The 22,045-nt window shown below is 41.8% G+C and overlaps 2 protein-coding genes across 2 annotated transcripts; one reads left to right on the forward strand and one right to left on the reverse strand.

Moving 5' to 3' along the window:
* The first annotated feature begins 295 nt into the window (after nucleotides 1-295).
* Nucleotides 296-2,014, forward strand: LOC126874257 (uncharacterized). The gene is made up of 5 exons (XM_050636050.1): nucleotides 296-453; nucleotides 530-638; nucleotides 838-1,038; nucleotides 1,115-1,324; nucleotides 1,401-2,014. Exons 1-5 carry the CDS (start codon nucleotides 302-304, stop codon nucleotides 1,455-1,457), a joined length of 729 nt encoding a protein of 242 aa, XP_050492007.1. The 5' UTR covers nucleotides 296-301; the 3' UTR covers nucleotides 1,458-2,014.
* LOC126874242 (D-3-phosphoglycerate dehydrogenase) lies at nucleotides 1,717-20,139 on the reverse strand. Its single transcript, XM_050636016.1, has 7 exons — nucleotides 20,018-20,139; nucleotides 18,266-18,406; nucleotides 4,519-4,670; nucleotides 3,373-3,725; nucleotides 3,039-3,257; nucleotides 2,512-2,949; nucleotides 1,717-2,406 (listed from the first exon to the last, which is right to left on the reverse strand). The coding sequence occupies exons 2-7, from the start codon at nucleotides 18,398-18,400 to the stop codon at nucleotides 2,162-2,164; spliced, it is 1,542 nt and encodes a 513-aa protein (XP_050491973.1). The 5' UTR covers nucleotides 18,401-18,406; nucleotides 20,018-20,139; the 3' UTR covers nucleotides 1,717-2,161.
* Nucleotides 20,140-22,045: the final 1,906 nt, after the last annotated feature.

Raw genomic sequence — 22,045 nt, forward strand, 5'->3', positions numbered from 1 at the left:
GAAATCCTGTAACGAAATAATCATGATCGTTGTATAGTGCGGAAATAATCGCTAATTATGAACATGTCACCAAGAGAAAAGATAATTTTGGAATTGTGTATGAAAATTAATAGTTTCCCGTCGCGCCTTTATTCAAATTGTTCCTAGATTAATCGATCGGATGATACACGGAATCATTTATTTTGTTTAAAATACGTTTTGTATTATTGCATAAAACGAAGAGGTTAGTGTTAGTGACACCGAGTGTGGCAATGTTTTGACTAATAGCAGTGCAGTTACGCGTAGATCAGTCTTGTCAAAAATGATCAAGAAAAATGAGATTTTGTTTGTGTTTGCATCACTTTTAATAATTTTTTGCGAGCAAACTTCTTCAGAATGTAAACAATTAACGAGTTGCTCGTGCATGTTTCCAAACTGGCAAGGGTACAGTTTGATGCCGCTGGTTAATTCAAGGTCGGTGGATTGAATATCCTAACCTCTTCATATTTTGCTCGTTAACTTTTATCCGAAAAGAAATTTTTTCTTTTAGGTCTATAAATAGTACCGAACAGAATTGCGCTTTTTTCTTCCATCCTTGTACAAATAAGCGACTGTCGAACGATCAAATGAGCGAATGTTACAAAGGAGATGGGGCTTCTGTAAGGAAATGTTTAATGAATATGCTATGGAATTTTCTCGTTTGCTCTAATTCTATTATCGATGTCATTCAACGTACAACGATTCACGATAGTATTTGAATATTTTTAGAAAGCTTTTATGAACATATTGTACAAAACATTGTGAAAATTCATTGGTACTGTAATATGTAATGACACACTACTACTATCATGATTCCAGTTGTGCGCCACATGCAACAACAATACTTTTGTGCTGGGTAAAGCAGAGGAAACAAAGATAATTATAGAGAGTGACGAATCGAAACCACCTGTTTTCATGTTTCATCATGAGAACTATACAACAACAATAGCCCTGTCATGTTGTAGTTCATGTGAAACACACTTGTACGTGGAATCTCTCAATAAAACTCCTAATGAATATGTAAGTTTCAAATTTTTTAAAAGGAATAGACAGGTGTTTCTCCTAATTCTCTTAAACTCTTGCGTTTTTGTTTCAGCATCTACTCTTAACGTCTACTTATGCTTGTAAAACATTGATGCACTCTAAGGGCCTTTCCATTGGTTCTACATTACTTATTTATCTCTTTGTGATTTCTGGAATATACTTTATTGGTGGAGCACTAACTTTGAAGTTCTTGAGGGGTGCAACAGGTTGGGAAATGATGCCCAATCATAGCTTCTGGCAAAGCCTTCCTTCACTCGTTAAAGTAAGTTAATTAAGACACAATTTAGGTTTTTCTCCATTTGTTTACCCTTGCAAACAATTTAATATTATATTTACAGGATGGAATCACCTTCACTTTTAACTGTTGTCGTCTAGATAGCTACGAAAGAATATAAATTTACATTTTCTATGATTATATTTTAGTATGTTTCAAATGCAATGAAAATTCATAGATTATTGGAGAAAGTATTTAGTTGGCTTAGTTAGCAAACGGACGCGTAAATAATTTTTTAGTTTACTGGTGTAGAATTGTCAATGACTGTATTTTCTAAGGTATATACATTTCTCATGCCTTCTTGGCCCATGTGTATGTGAATGTATTGTATTTATCCCATGAGAAATAATGCGCGCGGAGATTGTTGTAAATGCTGATAATTTTGTGATACATGTAATATTTTATTAACGAGTACTAGCAATATAAAAATATAAATACTTGTGCGTATACATATAACGTATACACATACACACATGCACGTACGCACGCATACATATATATATATATATATATATATTTTTGTATATTTTTAGTTTTCAATACATGTGTACGTATTTAAGATTTATAAAGATTTTTAATTACATGTGATCATAGTACAGGTGTATTCACCAGAAACACAACTCATGTGTTTCTTTTTCCTACATTTTCGATTGGAGCAATAAATAATACGTATGCGAACAGAGTCGAACATTGTATTACCCTTATATCTGCATAGATATAATTAATCTATATTGATGTAACAAAAATGTAACTCGATTTGCGTGAAACTGAGTCATACCGAGTTTTAAAATACTGCGCTTTTCTCTTAATTGAACAACATGGGCTTCAGAAGGATTCGATGCTGTCAACACGTACGGAAACTTCTTGATCGGTTTGAATCACCATCCAGCTTCCGCTGGCGTTCAAGTTGCAAACGTTGATGCCTTTTGTAGAGAAAGCGTTCACAATTTTCGCCAGATCTTGGACGTTGTTAGTTTGATACAAGGAGACGTAGTTCCCTAGAGCGATTCCATTGCCGAATTGTGCATCATTCAGCGAGAGCAACAGTGGTTCATTGTTACGGACCGTTCCTGGATAAAATTGAGAGAGAAATAGACCAAAACGATCGAAATAAATATACTGAGAACGTCAAGAATGATAATACATTGATAAAAAGTGTTTTATTCTCATCTTACCTTTGATCTGATGACCTTCAGCTTCAACAACGATTGCTTCCCCATCAGTCGATTCTTTGTGGTTTCCTTTAACATCAATGCCTATGTCCTCAGCTAATATAGGCGCACTTATCAAGTTCAAACCGTTCTTCGTTTGCCCTGATAAAATTCCAACGAGAACGGCTGTGTGGACGAATACTTTTTCTCGCATGCTGACATTACCAACTGTTTGGCTATGTACAATTACATTCAGTTTCCCTTTCAAGAACCGACCGATCAATTGACCCAACTTTTTCGATAGTTCGATCCACGATGCGTTCTCGTCTGACATGGCAGCGTGCAACATTGGTGCATTTACGATTCCGGTAACTGCATATTCTGTCGATTTACCAGACAATGCTAGAAATTGCTGGGCTATCTCTTCGGCCACTCGCTGCTGAGCTTCCTCGGTACTTGCTCCTGTAAGTCAACATTGAATTACAACGAAGTTACTGGTAAAGATAAAAGATAACAGTTATTTGAAAAATATCATTGAAAAAGGTTATTACCTAAATGAGGAGTAGCGATGACCTTGGGATGTGCGATTAATTCAAGAGTGACAGGGTTTTTCGGTGGTTCTTCAATAAAGACGTCCAAAGCTGCTCCAGCGCAGTGATCCGACTTCAATGCATTCAGTAATGCTTCTTCGTCCACGATACCACCGCGAGCCACGTTTATAATACGTATTCCCTTTTTACACTTTGCCAACGTCGTAGCGTTAATCAGATCTGAAACAAGGTGTATCTATTTGTAAATTAGTTAATAGAACGCGAATAGGTTATTTCTTCCAAATATTTCGTTCCGATACTGTAATGAAAATAACTGAGAAAAATTTCAAAGTACTTCTTGTCTGAGGAATAAGCGGCGTATGTACGGTGATGTAATCAGCTATGGGCCATATCTCATCTAAAGTGAGCTTCTCCACACCAATCTGGTTTGCGATTTCGCACGTGAGTAAAGGATCAAAGGCGATCACACGCATGCCATACGCTTGCATTCTCCGAGTCACTTCGCGACCGATTCGACCCATTCCGAGCACCGCAAGTGTCTTTCCAGATAACTCGAAACCGGAATACAATTTTCTGTCCCATCGTCCTTCTTTCAACGACTGAACCGCCTGAGGAACGTTACGTGCCAGACTAGAGATTAACGCGCACGTCAACTCGCAAGCGCTGATGCTGTTTCCACCGGGTGTACTGAAAAAAATGCATAATTGCTTAGCATTTTATTTAATTCATCGTTGACCGAGCGATTTATAATATTTATTTGGAATATTTAATATTTCCAGACAAATTAGCCTTTGATGCAACATAATGTGCCACCTGAAATTTTATTGCACGAATTTGCCAAAATCATGTTCAACAATGTAAATCCTATATATGTTTACCACTTTGCATTTGTACAGGTTTGGCTATCTGCATCTTCAAAGTTGCTGAAAACAGTTTTTTTCATATTTCAACGAACGTAATAATCAGGTGGCAAAAACTTTCGAATGAAAGAGATAATATCGTAGATGTAAAGAATATTCTTGTAAAATTAAATCTACGAAGTTGAGAGTTGGTGAAAATCTAGCTTACGTCATTCTTAAAAAATGTGCCAAATTTCGTCGTTAAATATTTATTAGTTTTTGCAAAATGTTATTTACAGTGTTGAGTAATATTTACTATTCCTCATACATGTTACCATATTTACTACTCCCCATCACGTTGCTCGACCTTAGGTTTCATCCGATAGATATTTCCAATATCTGCAAGCTTTGTTCGAAGCTTTCTGTTTTTGTTCCTCAACATGATTTTAACAAATTCGAGCAATAAAATTTCAGGTATGTACCATCTTTAGCACAATGTGATCCCTCTTGTGGCTAATTTGTCTAGGTTATTATGCAAAAACTAACGTTCGTGGTTGAAATAATTGTTCTCGTCGTTCAATTATCGTGAGAGTTAACGAAGTTACAGTAACAGAAGAGTAACAGAGAGTAAGCAGACATACTTTAACACGATGACTCCCTTTCTCGTGGCAGCTTGAAGATCGATGTTATCGACGCCAGTGCCAGCCCGGCCGACCACGCGGAGCTTTGGACAACTAGCAAACACATCGTTGACCACCTTTGTCTCCGATCGCACGATCAATCCTTCGTGATTCTGTTTCATACGTATAATTATGTGAATAGTACGTTACTTACAGCGACTGGCGAAAATATTAGTATACATTTAGACATTTTTTTATGTATTATATTATTATATAAAACATTTTGAAATTTCATTAGCACTGTAACGAGACACGGCTACCTTAACTGTTGGTCTAACCTGGAACGGATCTGAAAATGTATACAATAGAAGTTACAAGTCGTAAATACCGTCAAAATACTTGCATGGTTAATTGTTGTCACTACATCAACAAGCCACAATATATAGCGAGACCATCTTTAGCGTTTACGATTGCCAATCGTTCGCTAGGTGTATGTTTGCAATAAACGTTTTGTAATTTCTAATAAACACGATAAAAGCATCGGCAAATCAAATGAAACTTACGATACGTCGATGAGAGGAGCTTTCTAGGGAACCCATTTCGACAAAATTTTAGTCCTATCATTAGGATAGTTATTGACCTAAACATGATTTATTTTACTGTGTTACGACCGTTCGCGGAGAGACGCGGTCGCGAGGAAAACGCGTCAGCGAGAGGCGTAAATTCTCGCTACGATTCGGTGAATCGACGCCGCGAAGTAGTCGTTCCCCTGTTTCGTTTAGGATAACAGAGGTGGTTGATATGAATATGACACAGTAGTAAGTTATATTTCACCGTTTATTCCACAACTTATATCGAGGATAGTTACACTGGTGCGTATGTACGAGATGAGTGACTGAGTGATCTGCGGGTGTGTATACCCGCTCGAAGGATGTTGACCGTTCGAAGGATGCAAAAAACAGTACACTTGGAAGACGATGCTGTCTCGGAGGAGAGCTAAGGATGAGTGTGTCTAGCGCACGGGACCATCGGATTTGTTGGTGCCGATGTTATTTAGGAGAGTGAGGGAATAGGCTTCGTTTTTAATTGGTTAAACGAAGGGTCTTAACCGCCCTCGAGAGAAAGTTGTTAGTGGGAGGAAAGTTGCAGCGTACGTGACAAAAACTGACTTTCCCTTGTTAAGCCGTGGTAGACAATAGTCTCTAGAAATTCCTCCGAACCAGATGTTTGTTTCGTTTGAAGGACCTTTTCTAGGAAATCTATGTGATTTATGGAAGGTCCTTGACATCATGGAAGATACGTTGCGAGTATCCGAAGACATCTGGTTGCCATATTGCCTGCGGTGTGTGGCCTCGGCTAGGTAGAGTGTTACGCGACGTAACATACTGTATGGCGGTTACTTATCTGTAAATATCTGGCAATTTTTCAAGACCTTGCGTCTGAAAATTTTTTCTTCAAGTTATTAAATTACGACACTTACGTTTTTACAGTAGAAACTGCCTATCATGTTTATTAACTGATAATTTTTTCAGATTTTTCGAAATGCTGCGTTATACATAAAAAAAAAAAAAAGAATTACCCGGGCATGTAACAGTGACCTATGTACAGATTTATATAACTGATATAACGTGCACATCGTCTGAGTATTATCATCGCATGCAATTCTAAGTAGCTTTATTTTTATTAAACGAATGAATTTTAAACTGTTCTACCTTTTACTAATCGCTGTCGATCTCAACTATTAGCTCAACGGTGAAGATTTAGCTGAGTATCGTGTATACCTCATAACGTGTGCGTAGCGTGTATGTAGCATGCGACGAATAACGAATTATCGTAACGATATGCCAGCAACACTCGATAGGTAGCGCGACTGCCGTTTGCACATTCGCATCAAAGTGTTCTTTTTATTCTCGTGCAGCCATGTATTATTATCTTGTTTTTTCAAGTAACGCGAGTTTATATTGCTTTCTGAATTCATTATTTCTGCCAAGTGTAGCACTGCCTGAAATATTTGGTAGGACCCGGTAAGAATAAATCGTTATTTCAAGAAAAGTAACAATATAGTACAATTTCAAGCGAGATGCCGATATATTCACAGCAAAATCTACAATTTCCATACAGAGTACATATCAAACTCAATTGGCTGCTCGAGAATAAAAGGGCATTTTACATGCTCATATATCGTTGCGATAACCTATTGTTTATCGCACGTTAGATACATGGCACGCATTATAAAATCAGACAGCGATAAAGATTAGCAAAAAGTATATTCACTCGTTTAATAAAAATAGAACTATTTAGAATTGCATATAATACTCGTACGATATGCACGTTACATTAATTATATAAATATATGAATAAATATATGTATATGTCGGAGATGAAAGGACGCCGAAGCCGTCCCTCTGGAACTTCGGGAAAATCCGTAAAATTGCAATTAAAGTTTACAGTCGTAATTAAACAATTTGCCGTCATCCTGCCCAATTGTACTTGTTTCCGATTTGTGATAATAAACTTGGGCTTAAGGCGACCACCAGTCGCCGAACGTAGCCGCGGTCAACGGGACGGGCGTTCCGTCCAACAAAGGCGCGGAGTTACAGTATGACCCTCATTAAAAGAAACACCCATAGAGGTCCCTTCGGACAATGAATACCAAATGTGGAGGCACGTACACAGCACAAGCCCAGCCAGCTTGGAGACCCGCTATAAAACCTGGGTTTTCGGCAATTAAGATTTTTGCAAACGGACAGGCAGCTTTTGTCCCAAATCGACCAATCGACAGCGACGCCGATCGGAGGAGCTGGCGTACGTAGATACACTACCAGAGGTTGTCTCGGTGGTGACGTTGGGACGAACATTCATTCCTTCGGGAGATCTCATCGACGAAGGGACCAACACCGCTTAATCCGCGAGTAGTACACGTTCGAGTCAGCGTCAGTCTATCTCTCCTCCCGTTGACCGCGGATTCGTTACCGGACCTAAGACCAACGTCGCTCACATCGCAAGTGCCCCATCACCGCTGTTGATTGTCGAGTCAGTAGTGTCCCTACTCGTAGCATCAGGCCGCGTCTTCGTTATCACACAACGATGGCCAACTCCAAGGGAGGTCTATCAAACGCCCACAACCTTGTTCCTGACTCTTCTCCGACATATATATATAAATATGTATAAATATATATATAAATAAATATATGTGGAGAGCTAAAAGCTACTATTTCGAAAAATCTGAGAAAATTAATAAACACGACAGACTGTACCTGTCTTCTACTGTAAAAACGTAAATGTCATCATTTAATAATTTCGATAAGAAAATTGGCATTTTCAAACTTTTCCTAATTTCCCAAGAATTGGTGTTATGCGTATTCAGCTATGCTGTTATAATCACGACAGTCGTGTCTCGTTATAGCGCTAACGAGATTTCAAAAAATTTTCCATAATGCACACGATATATCGATGAAAAAAAAATTGTGTGACAAGCGTTCGAATATTTGCGCGAACCACTGTAAATGCGCTCTTCACGCTCGTCCTGATAATGATAAGCAGTGGCGGATTCAGGTGCCTTTCGCAAGTATGTTTTTCAACCTTCCTCTACGAGATCTAAATTTGCTTGTAATTTATACTTTAATATCTTTGATACCATAACTTAAATAATCTAATTCGCGTTATGTAATTAAATTAATTAAATTCATTAGCAAGTTGTCGAGAATGTGGCATTTTTATATTTTGTTGCTCTTGGGGATTCGCCATTGATAATGGCCTGTCGGGAGCTATCGCGGAAATTGTATGTCTACGGGCGCACAATAGGAGAGAGGACTCGGCCGACACAGATAAGTACAACGACCCATGTAGCTAAACCGGTATTCACGTTTGTCGACCGAACTGGATCTAGCCGGTTACACCGACTTCGATGTACGCGGCAATTGATCGAGATCAAAGAAAAGAAAGAGGGACGCGAGAACGGGAATAAAGCGGTTTATACACGCTGAAATACGTCTGCGATAGTTCGATAACATCGACGTTTCATGAAACCGCGTAAAGTGGAACTCACAATCAGTGCAGTGAAACGAAACTTTACAAACACTACTTATGGCTTCATTAACTTAGATAAAACAATAACTTCACTTTTCTTTCATTTGGGGATTAAAATCAATCATAATTTTTTTCCATTGCATATAATGCTATGGAGTTTTTGAAAAAGTAGTCACAAGGTTTCTGTACGAAAAAACCAATTACTTGGGAAAATCGTTCTTCTGGAAAAGCGATGGATATATCTGGGTTATATCAACTCTCGGCGATTAAATTCAGTTATTTGAACGTGAACTCGGATTTTACGTACTCTAGCTGTGAATATGAATGTTTGTTTCCCGGGCGAGTTCGGATAAATGAAGTTCCATCGTAGTTTGTAATCTGATACCTATTGTTACGACGCCTAAAACATCTGCTCGCCAGCCCGCGCGACCGGACAACAACCGACCTGCGTAACGGCACTTCGACCCTCAATAAACCTAAGGACCCACCATAACTTTCATTTCCCTGCATTGTTTCGCCATATGTCTTCAATCCGATTGTCTTGAAGAATTGCAAGCCAAAATATGCTCGAAACACAGTCGGTTTTAGAGGTGTCCTTGGGTTTATTAGTCGCCTTTAAAACGCGGAGAAAGCGGGTATGCACCCATTAGGAAAACCCGAATAGCCCTGTAATAAAACAGGCTAGGTTTTCTCATACACACAGTCATTTACGCACCACGATGGTAGAAGACTCCCTACTCATCCCTTCGAGCAGTAGTGCAGCATGACCAATCGACACCGCGGTTCGTTACCCTCACTTTTCCTAACGAAAGTGGGACCAACGAATCCGCGTTCTTTATGCACAGGGGCACACCCACACCGAACTTTCTTCCGTATTAAACAAAAGAGCGACAAACGGTCTACCACTTAACGCCTAACGCAACAGTCTTCCAAACTAACGCCTAACGCGACAGTCTACCAGTTAACGCCTAACGCGACGGTCTTCCAACTAACGCCTAACGAGACAGTCTATCACCTAACGCCTAACGCGACGGTCTACCAGCTAACGCCTAACGAGACAATCTACACATAGCGCGAGAGTCGCATACTTCACGCAAATCCTTTTGTAACTAAGTGCTTGGAAATATATACTTTATAATACTGTGAATCCCAGTGTTATACCAAATCAATCACCCCTTATTATCCCACCGGAAATCAGGGGATCGATCAATTCGTGGTGTCGATTGTTATAATCGTAACGGGGATTTACGACCCCCGTTGACGACTCTCCTCGCGAGTACGTCTCCCCGCGATTGGTCGAAATTTACATGGTCCTTCGAGCCGGATCTCGTGCCACCAAAAAGTGCACTGACCAGTGACTATACAGTGTCGTGTGAGATCCAAGTTCCAACCACTTAGTCAACTGAGCAAGGGAACCGCCATCGGAGAGAAGCACCTCCGTCGCGCAGCATCTACACGAGCCCACGCCGCATCGTAAAGATTAGCAACAGAATCCCAGATCAACGTCCATTTGATCAAGGTAAGGGCGTTCATTATCAAAATCAAACATGGCCCAAGCTGAATCAATCAGCACGTTACGGCGGAGACGAGGCGTCCTAGCCCGTCGACTTGCAACCATAAGGCGCGAACTCGATGAGTACGAAGCGTCTGGGAAGGCAAACAGAATCTTCCTAGCATCTTGCCGCAGCTCGTTCGATGAGCTTTGGAAGAGGATACTCGAGGTACAAGAAGAGTTAGGTGTGGTAGATGAGGGGGAAGATGCACGAGTAGATTCGTTATCGCAAGAGCATCGGGAGCTTGACATGCGGTTCCGAGAGCTCTTTGAACAAATATCAGCAACAACCCCGTCGACTACAACAAGAGGTGAGACGTGCCGGAAACCAGAGCCGACCACCGTTCCAGAGGTCCGCGTGCCCCAATTCGACGGTGCCCTCGAGAATTGGACCTATTTCTACGACACGTTCACATCCATAGTGGACCGTAACGAAGGTTTGACGAATGTCCAAAAGTTCCAGCATCTACGCTCATCTATAACTGGACGGGCCGCACAGAGTATCCAGTCATTAGAACTCACAGAGGCCAACTATTCCATCGCGCTTGATACACTGAAGGACAAGTTCAATTGCCCCCTCCAAATCTGCATGCGCCATTGGAATCTGATGCGCAATTATCCGGAAATAAAAAAGGAAACTCCAGAGGCCCTGGAGGATTTGCTGGAAACCATCAGCGTAAATCTAAAGGCGCTCGAACATCTAAAGGAGCCCGTCACTTCAAACATAGCGATGATCGAATTGATCGCGTCGAAGTTGCCCGCGTCCAGCCTGCGTAAATGGCAACGCACACTGCCCCGCCAAAAGGTGCCATCCTATCAGCATCTGATAGACTTTCTCAAAACACGGGCGAACGGGACTCAATTCCTCTCTAAAGAGAAGGAATCAAAAGGGTCAACACACAAACACCGCAGTCAGCGAACAACCATACCGCATGGGCGAACCCTTGCTACAACCAGCAGAACGGTGGTGTGTCCGACCTGCAACGGACATCACGAGATCAGACACTGCAAAATATTCAAGGCCAAATCAGCGACCAAACGTTTTCAAATCGTGAAGAAGGCATCGTTGTGCATAAATTGCCTAGGCACAGGACATTCGCCGACACAGTGTACATCGGGTTCGTGTCGTATCTGCGGTCACCGACACCATACGTATCTACACCGCGAAAAAACCCAGGTAGATTCATGGTCGTCGAGCGGTCGATCTTCGAGCGGTCGATCGTCGAGCGGTCGATCGTCGAGCGGTCGGTCGGCAAGCGGTTGGTCGCCGAGCAGTCGGTCGTCGGACAGTCGCGCATCGAGCGGTCGGTCGTCGGGCAGTCGCGCACCGAGCGGTCGATCGTCGGGCAGTCGTTCATCACACAAGCGAGCCTCCACCGAACAATCCCCATCGGGATCATCGAAGTCGCGGTCGTCCCACAAATCGAGGCGAACATCCGATACTTCACGGAAGCATACATCTTCGGTTCCAAGAGGTACGAAAGAGCATTCCTCGTACGAGTCACGCTCAGCCCGGATCCGGAACACCACCCCAACCTCTTCATCCAAGTCCCAACCGGGGCAAAACTGACTGTCCGAGACTACGACAGCAAGGGGGATCGGACTAACAAACACATCTCCCCACACCCCTCTGCATCATGATCTGTTGGCCACAGCACAGATCAAGGTTTTGAACAAACAGGCACAACCAATCCGAGCCCGAGCCTTACTCGACACTGGGTCGAGCATGAACTTCATGACCGACAGGCTCGCGAACTCCCTCGGTATAAGGCAAAGGAGATGTGCGATCCAGATCGGAGCCCTCGACAATTTGAGCACCACGGCAAAACGTTACACCACGGCCACCATCACGTCGACGGACGGCGAGTACAAGAAGACATTGAGATTTCTTGTTATCCCGGCCATATCGATCCTCGTACCAAGCGAGCCCATCGATCCCTCGAGTCTGGGATTACCCAGAAATATTCATCTAGCCGATCCACAATTCCATTGCCCAGCCCCGATCGATGTTTTACTTAGTACCGGATCAACATTCGCGTCGCTGTGCATCGGGCAGGTCAATCTGGCACAACCAGGCGAACCTGAACTACGTCTACAAAAAACACGCTTCGGCTGGGTAATCGGGGGGAGTCCCACGTCCCAAACCGCGATAAATACGTTCCACGCAACCACAACGGCTCTGCAAGAGGACCTCGCACGGTTTTGGGAGATCGACGAGGGACAGGCCACTACTCATCTTTCGGAATCGGAACGACTATGTGAAGAACATTTCCGAAACCATGTCCGACGAACCAAGGAAGGCAGATACATCGTTGCATTACCGTTCAACGAAAAGCTTTCCTCACTAGGGTCATCGAAGGCCACTGCAATGAGCAGGCTCGCCTCTCTTCATCGCCGATTCCAACGCGACAAACAATATGAAACCGCGTATAGTGCTGTGATTCAAGAATATTTAGACTTGGGTCACATGACAAAGATCAACACGGATCACGCCACCGACCACGGATATTATTTACCACATCACGGCGTGACCAAGGAATCGAGCGACACCACCAAGCTACGGGTTGTGTTCGACGGCTCAGCTTCAAGTACCACGGGAGTGTCTCTAAACGACGCCCTTCATACGGGTCCGAAATTACAAGAAGACCTGAGGAACATCCTATTGAGATTCCGGTCATTTCAATATGTCCTTACCGGCGACATCGAGAAGATGTACCGCCAATTCCTCCTACGTCCAGAAGATCGTCCCTACCAAAAGATTCTGTGGCGTGCCGACAACGGAGAGATCGAAACTTACCGACTCAACACCGTAACGTTCGGTCTATCCGCAGCCCCGTATCTGGCCATCCGATGTCTCAAACAGTTGGCAGAGGACGAGGGACCTCGATTTCCGAGAGCAGCACAGATCCTACGGCGAGACTTCTATGTCGACGATGCGTTGACCGGAGCCGATACGAAGGACGAAGCCCTATCAATCAGGAATGATCTCACGAGATTACTTAAGCTAGCCGGTCTAAATATCCGCAAATGGGCCTCAAACGATCGGGATCTGCTGAGAGGGCTACCTGAGGAAGACACCAAGCAGAAATTACATCTCGGTGAGTCATCCACGTTAAAAACACTCGGCGTCTTTTGGGATTCAGCCGACGATACCATACTATATTCGGTCAAGACGAACAGTGACACTTCCCGAATCACAAAGCGATCAATCAGCTCAGTCATCGCACAAATATATGATCCACTAGGATTGCTCGCGCCGGTAATCGTTCGAGCAAAAATGATTTTGCAACAAGTCTGGACATTGAAGGTAGATTGGGACGAATCCCTTCCGTCAGACGTACACACAGCATGGATCAAATACCACACCCAATTGCCGTTGTTAAATGCGGTAAGGTTCCCTCGGAAGACCATCATAGAATCCGCGACGAAAATTGAGCTCCACGGATTCTGTGACGCTAGCGAAAGGGCATATGGGGCGTGCGTCTACGTGCGGACGACTGACCGAAAGAACAATATTTGGACTCGACTCCTCACGGCGCGGTCGAAGGTAGCGCCGCTCAAATCGCTCTCCATACCACGTCTCGAATTAAGCGGGGCACTTATTTTGACGTCCTTGATTTCGTCAATACAACAGGCCCTGACGACCAAGATATCGCGAATAGTTTACTGGACTGACTCCACCATCGTTCTCCATTGGATCAGGTCTTCGCCGCACACCTTGAAAACATTTGTGGCGAATCGAGTCGCTGAGATACAGACCAAGACCAATATCTCCGACTGGCGTCATGTGCCTACCGACGATAATCCAGCGGATCTCATCTCCCGAGGCCAGACGCCCAAGGAATTCCTATGTCCGTCCATATGGAAAAACGGGCCAAGGTGGCTCCTGCAAAGCGAAAGCTATTGGCCGGTTTGGAGCCCGACACCGGTAGTCGACCTCCCGGAGCAAAAGAAGACGATCTGTCTGAGGACGAGTGTTAACGACAACACTCTCCTCCATCGCTACTCGTCTTGGCCAAGACTAATAAGAATCGTCGCCCGGTGTCTTCGATGGAGACATAAGCAACACCGAACTGCCCATCTCACCACAGACGAACTGACCGCAGCGCACAACAGGCTGATAAAAATCTTACAATCCCAGCATTTCGCGCCTGAAATTCGGATCCTCCAAAAAAATCGAAGCGAGGACGTTGGAGGGAAACTACAGCCATTAAACCCCTTCCTCGACGAAGATGGGTTACTCCGGGTAGGAGGGCGACTAACCAACTCCGCCATACCCTTCAGCCAAAAACACCCGATCATCCTACCGAAATCCCCGGTGACAGAGCTAATTATAGAACAAGAGCACCGGAACAATCATCACACAGGGACCCAAGCTACCCTATACGCGATGAGACTGCGCTATTGACCGATCGACGGCCGTAGCCAGGTATGGCGCACTCTCAGAAGGTGCGTCCGCTGCTGCAGAGCCAACCCTCCACCAGTGGAATACTTGATGGGTGATTTGCCAGAGGCGCGTATTACCGAATCGCGGCCGTTCAGGAACGTCGGAATCGACTACTGCGGCCCATTCTACATCAAGGAGAGGAGGGACCGCAACCGACGTAAAATCAAGACGTACGCCGCCATATTCGTTTGTCTGGCGACAAAGGCGGTCCACATAGAGTTAGTCAGCGACCTAACCACCGACGCCTTCTTGGCCGCGCTACGCCGTTTCATCTCGCGGCGAGGATACTGCGCAACGATCCTCACCGACAACGGCACCAATTTCGTCGGGGCTAATCGGGAGCTGCAAGAACTCCGGACCCTATTGCAGTCCGACGACCACCAGGATAGGGTACAGAATTTTCTCGCCGACCGACAAATACAATGGCGTTTTAATCCTCCGAACTCACCACATTTTGGCGGCTTATGGGAAGCCGCAGTTAAATCGTTCAAACGCCATCTCATCCGCGTGGTCGGCACGGAGCTCCTGACCTTTGAACACCTCAACACCCTTGTGATCGAAATTGAGGCCATTCTCAATTCACGCCCACTGACTCCCATCTCATCCGATCCGAAAGATCCCCCTGTCCTCACTCCCGGTCATTTTCTAATCGGTGATACCCTAACCAGTTTACGGGAGCGTGATTTCAGGACAGTTCCATCAGGACGGCTATCCAGTTGGCAGCGCATTCACCAGATTAAGCAGCACTTCTGGAGCCGATGGTATCGAGAATACCTAAACGAGTTAACCCGCCGCAGCAAATGGGACAAGGGCAAACACAACATTCATGAAGGCACCGTAGTAATCCTCAGGGAGGACAACGTGCCCTCTATGCAGTGGCCTTTGGGCCGCGTAATCAAGGTCCATCCAGGAGCCGACGGAATCATCCGGACCGCTACCGTGCAGACGGCAACAAGCATCCTGGACCGCGGCGTCAAAAGACTGGTCCCCTTACCCATCCACCCAGATCCAGACGAGGCCGAACGCCCACACGGAGCGAAGGAGGTCACCAACGACACACCAGACTCCACAGCCAGAATTTGATCGGTGCCCTCTCAACGGGGGGAGGATGTTACGACGCCTAAAACATCTGCTCGCCAGCCCGCGCGACCGGACAACAACCGACCTGCGTAACGGCACTTCGACCCTCAATAAACCTAAGGACCCACCATAACTTTCATTTCCCTGCATTGTTTCGCCATATGTCTTCAATCCGATTGTCTTGAAGAATTGCAAGCCAAAATATGCTCGAAACACAGTCGGTTTTAGAGGTGTCCTTGGGTTTATTAGTCGCCTTTAAAACGCGGAGAAAGCGGGTATGCACCCATTAGGAAAACCCGAATAGCCCTGTAATAAAACAGGCTAGGTTTTCTCATACACACAGTCATTTACGCACCACGATGGTAGAAGACTCCCTACTCATCCCTTCGAGCAGTAGTGCAGCATGACCAATCGACACCGCGGTTCGTTACCCTCACTTTTCCTAACGAAAGTGGGACCAACGAATCCGCGTTCTTTATGCACAGGGGCACACCCACACCGAACTTTCTTCCGTATTAAACAAAAGAGCGACAAACGGTCTACCACTTAACGCCTAACGCAACAGTCTTCCAAACTAACGCCTAACGCGACAGTCTACCAGTTAACGCCTAACGCGACGGTCTTCCAACTAACGCCTAACGAGACAGTCTATCACCTAACGCCTAACGCGACGGTCTACCAGCTAACGCCTAACGAGACAATCTACACATAGCGCGAGAGTCGCATACTTCACGCAAATCCTTTTGTAACTAAGTGCTTGGAAATATATACTTTATAATACTGTGAATCCCAGTGTTATACCAAATCAATCACCCCTTATTATCCCACCGGAAATCAGGGGATCGATCAATTCGTGGTGTCGATTGTTATAATCGTAACGGGGATTTACGACCCCCGTTGACGACTCTCCTCGCGAGTACGTCTCCCCGCGATTGGTCGAAATTTACACCTATATTCCAATACTATTGCTATTAATAATGATGTAAGCTATTATTAAACTCTGTTGAACTATTATTAAATTTCGCATAAATGTATGAACATTCGCAATCTACCAATAAACATATTATGATGCTCAATCCTTAAGACTGAAAATTCGGCATTAATGTCACGTTTTACGCCTATTTGAAACTTCTTTACATCAGTATGGGACCTTGCTCGCTGATTAAGATGGAAGATTCTCTTGCTATTGCTAGATGATTCAATTTCGTTAGTCGTGTTGCATATTATACCCTTGTTTAGATACAACCGGGGCACGGCAACCATATCTCTCTTTAATGACAAATTACACGTATAAACAATCGTGTTTGTAATATCGGTTATCGGTTAGAGTGTAGTCGTTGACACCTTCTGAAGAGAATTACCCTGTGTAAATCTATCGACGAATAAGGAATACATAAGCTGCATCTAATTGTGACGAGAATTTTACACGTTACTACTTCCACCAGATTAATTGTACGTGAACTATGATATGATTAATCTCTGTTTCCGTTCTACTGCCTTTCAAATGTATGCCTTATGTGAGAAGAATCCATCAAAAGTTCGACACAGTAATAGTGGACAAATATTTTTGGTAATTATCTAACCCACCTTTCCGATTTCAAGAATTTTTCAATATGTTGTAGAAATGAACATTTTGAACAACTCTATTCTTCACATGAAACCGACCCTTGGCCTTAGTTCCCGAGATATTTGCGAAAAACTGCCCGTACCAATATAATATATTTTGCCTATAATTAATTGTACACCCGTTACAACACGACACGGTGGGCGGATAAAATAGCATCTAACTCAAATCTAACAAAAAATGTGCTAATAATGTGTCTATATGTGACACGGTAACAAACATAGCTGACACGTTTGCCGCCTCGCTCAATTTCCGTTTATATAAGCTACAAACAAAACACAAGGATCAGGTTTGGATTAAGCGTCATTTTATCCGGTCGTTTATTTATTAATAACTCGGAAACTAAGATCGAGCGGCGGTTTCATGTGTAGAAAAGAGTTGTTGTATTCAATAATCATCGAACTCGGTGAGGTGACTGAGATATTGATATTTACCATATTTCTTCCATTTTGTGTACGTTGAAAAATGATGACATACTAGACAGAACATTTTAATTGGGAAAAGCAGAATCAATACTAGTTTACGCATCTTGTTACAACCTGAGTCAGGAGAAATCTCTATGCATGCGTCGCCATATTACAACGTGCGCAGTCGACTGTGTACGCAGCATAGGGGGAAAGTACAGCTAAGCCTAATCGTCGCTAAATCGAAATGGCGTAAACCGGTTTCTCCATTCGAAGCAAGATAGAAATGTACATTACCGTGTACTTGCATTTGCGAAAAAGCAATAATATAATCGAAGGTGGATGAAAATTGGTTCTGCGAACAGTTGCCTTATAACAGTGCTAAGAAAATTGTTAATGCCTCATATAACGCACGTAATACATTCACAAAACGGGGTTACGAGTGTTTGACTGTATTCGTAACCTTATGTCGAAAATATCAACTTTTTGATCGAATTGCACCAGATGCTAAATATTTATACGCATTAGTGTAAGTAGAAAGTAAGTATATAGATCGATCGTGACAATTTCATCGCGTCTATGTACAGAAAACAAGAGAAAGAAAGTTTCGATTAATGAAAGATTGTGTATACCTGAAGCTCTTTTATTAGTTCCTCCTTTGATAGCTTGTATTTAGTGGTGACCGGAATACCGTGGCGAACAAGCAGTTCGCTGCAACAAGCATCCACAGGATCGCTTATGAGAACGCTTCCGAGTGTGCTGAACATGTTATCCTTGAAGAAACAAACAGAACCCCTGAGTGTATTTCTGCCATGTAGATTTCCATTAGATATAGCTAACCTACGTTCGTGTTCTCCACGATTTCAATAGCTTGTGTTCGATATACAGAGTGATTGCATAATAATAGTACAATAGTGCTCGTTTAGCTCGTCAACGTGTTCACTGTCACGGTAGTCGTCGATGACCTATGTTTCTTCTTTACTAAATTTTTTATACACTTATAGACTAGAAAATTTTCAACAATGTGAATCACCTAGATAACATTGCCAGACAAAAGTGCGTAAATTTATTTTATTTCAATTAATATACGCTTTTACATTCAAATTGTTCACGAACTACGAAATGCCCGTAAAATTCCACTTGTTACTGAATGCGATGGATTTGATTCCCGTGAAATGAGAATTAACCAACAGTTATTACTTACGTACTCTTTACAACAGAAAAACTTTTTTAAGTTTGGACGGAACAACTTGAGATTTTTTGACAAGTTAGAAAAATTAGTTTATTCGACGACGTATAAAAATAGTAAAAGTCACTATTTAAAACTTTTTTATCTGAGCCTGTAATAAAAATTCAAATAATACGTTTTCTAGACTTATCTCGGTCATATACAGTTTTATATAGAAATCGATTGATGCAGAAACAAGCGACAGGTATCAAAAAATGTATCAAGACTCATTATAATTTATTATAGGCCGAAAGTCAGTTTCAACCATTTGTAGATCATAGCAACGTTAACGGTTTTCGATAATTACATAAATCTACAAAAAAACATATTATTTAAATCCTCATTACAGGCTCAAAGAAAAAAGTTGTGAACAGTGACAGTTGTTTTTTTGCACGTTGTCTAGTAAATTAATTTTTCTAACGCCTCAAAAAGACTCAAGACTTTGATCCAATTTAAAGAAAGTTATCTTGTTTTAAAAAGTTATGAGAGCGACTACATGTAAATGTCCGCGTTGAAAGTATAGATAGAAAATTTTTCATTCACGGAAACTATCAGTATAGAACGCATTACCAGAGGTAAATATTAAAGGTCGCTTCATATTATACGGCACGGAACGTCACGTGACGCCAACATAACTTATAGGTCGGTGGTATTCAATGATAGTATAAACAAGGTATTAGAAGACGTGTTTTAATATCTTATCATGCCGATACCGGTGCCGTTTTGTAAGTAACGTGCTTACACTGGTTCCTATCATACAATATAAACATCCGTATTTGAAAATGTGTTTCTGAATCGAATGGTTCCATAAACGTACCGTCTTTCAACAGATGATATAACAGTAGCTATAAAATATATTCACACATAGTTTTATTTATTGTAGCATTTACATACTAATTAACTAAATTGAAGTATATTAAATGTCATGTCATTTAATACTATTTTCGTATGAATACAAAAGTTATATACTATGAAAACAATAAAAAATCGTGCTATTGGAGAATAAGTTTATGTGCCAATATCTTCGTATTATTTAGTAGTATTCCTTTTTTTTATGATTACAAAAATTTGGTACTAGGAACATGAAGTATAGAATCTGACAAAAAAATATGTACAAATAATGCATTCAACGTTGATTTGATTGACAGATACATACCTTGTAGAACGCCTTTCAGTGTCTTCGAATGTGCGTGAAGATTCGTTGAAAACGTAAACTGCCCGTCTGACGATTCAACTGTAAACTGCCTGTTCCTTGGTGATTTATCTTCTTATAGGGGTCTCCCCACTCCCCATTCGCTCGAAACTCGAGCGTCTACCGTCGCTCTTACTCGTTATTTACCGGATTATTGCTCTGCATCAAAAAGCAAATACTGTGTCGGAAAAATCGGGAAACTATTTTGTGTTCTATCTATTTGTTATTGGATTATTTATTTTGATTCTTGGTGATTCACGAGTGAATTTTGGATTATGTTTGGCTCACCAAAGGAATGAGTAACTTATTTTGAAGAGTATTGTGTACGTTCGTAAAAGGTATTATACAAATTTATTGAGATTTTTTGGCAATTACATTATTTTTATATTTTTATAAACATAACCTAGGAAATAGAATCACAAAAAGTGCTTGCATAAAAAGTAATAGAAATAACAGGAAATATTTCGCATTTTTGTGAACATAACCTAAAAAATAGAAACTTAAATACGTGAAAATATACAAAATGCATATGATATAGAGAAATATAGATAAATATGAAGCGAAAGTAGTAATATAGTTGTAATATACAATAGTAAAACAAATCTCTATTTACGGTTTTCTATAAACGTACAAATTACTTAAACTACAATATTTAGCGTACAAATCACGAATCTACTTAAAGTTCTCCAAAAATACATAAACACTCGCAATCTAGTGATCAGAAAATGCGATGGGGAAAGAAAATTCTAAATTGTTTATCTCTTTTAATATCGTTCTGAGAATGAAAGAAGAATATTTTTGCGTACAGGCGCATGATACACGACGACGGTTACTGCAAAATATATTTTCCATTTCGGGGTCATCTAATGCTATGTGATGCAACGCCTGCTGGGGGTCTGATTTTGCAATAATTATTACGCTGCTATCGCCAACTTTGGATCCGTTCGAACTCTCGTTTATTTCTTCTTGATATGTTCGTCTCCTTCGACAGATAAATCGAGCAAATTACAGCCCCGGAGCATCCACGCGGTGCAACGTCCTGTTTACAACTTTGCCGAACTTTGATCACGAAAGAATTTAAAAGCTTGTAGACACCTATTGTGAACAGACACACGTTGGTTCACGAAGATGGTCGAATACTCGCAGGTTACACGAACACAACCAACCTTCGCCAATACAGAAAAAGTTTATGTGCCAGGAGACTAAAGTGACAATTTGTAATCAGGAAACTGCATTTAAACTTTTCTGCATTTATAGGACATTTGCAGGCGAAAAATCGTGCCGAATACACGTAATATGAAAGAATATATAAAATATTCAAAATATATATATACATAGCTTTCTATAATACTTGACAGGTAAAACAAATTTTTACCGAGATTCTACGCTTTTAATTATATGCCCGAAAATATGAATTTATGATCTAGTAAATAATTTTTCTTAAGATTATTTCTTAATCTCACGATCATCGATGGATGAGAACAAAGCTGAAAGGTATCTTTATTGAAAGAGGATCGCCCATTACCCGATAAAACGTTAAAGCTGTACGGAGAAGTCGATGGACCGGAGTTAACCGGTTACTTGGCTGCGAACTCGAGACCCCGACGAGATAACGCGGAAAACAAAACAGCGTAGGAAAGAAAAAATGCAGATAACGCTCACATGATTGGACAGAAACAGGGAAAGAGACGAGAGCGGAACGATGATAATTTAAACGAGAAAGAAATCGTTTAATGAAACTCCATATGATACATATATTTAATTACTTCCAAAAGTGTTCGGACAATAACAAAATGTGACTACAGTTATTTATGAAAGTATTCACTTACAGATTTACTTTATGAATATATTATATGTGTCGCGCGAAACATTTTGAAACGTCATTAGTATTGTTATGAGGCCGACTATCACGATAAATGATAGTAAAGTTTGAAACAAATCTGAAAATATATGTAGAAATTACAAGACATTTAGTGCAAGTATTACACAGAG

Source organism: Bombus huntii, chromosome 16 (genome assembly GCF_024542735.1).
Source record: "Bombus huntii isolate Logan2020A chromosome 16, iyBomHunt1.1, whole genome shotgun sequence".
NCBI classification, from domain to species: Eukaryota; Metazoa; Arthropoda; class Insecta; order Hymenoptera; family Apidae; genus Bombus; species Bombus huntii.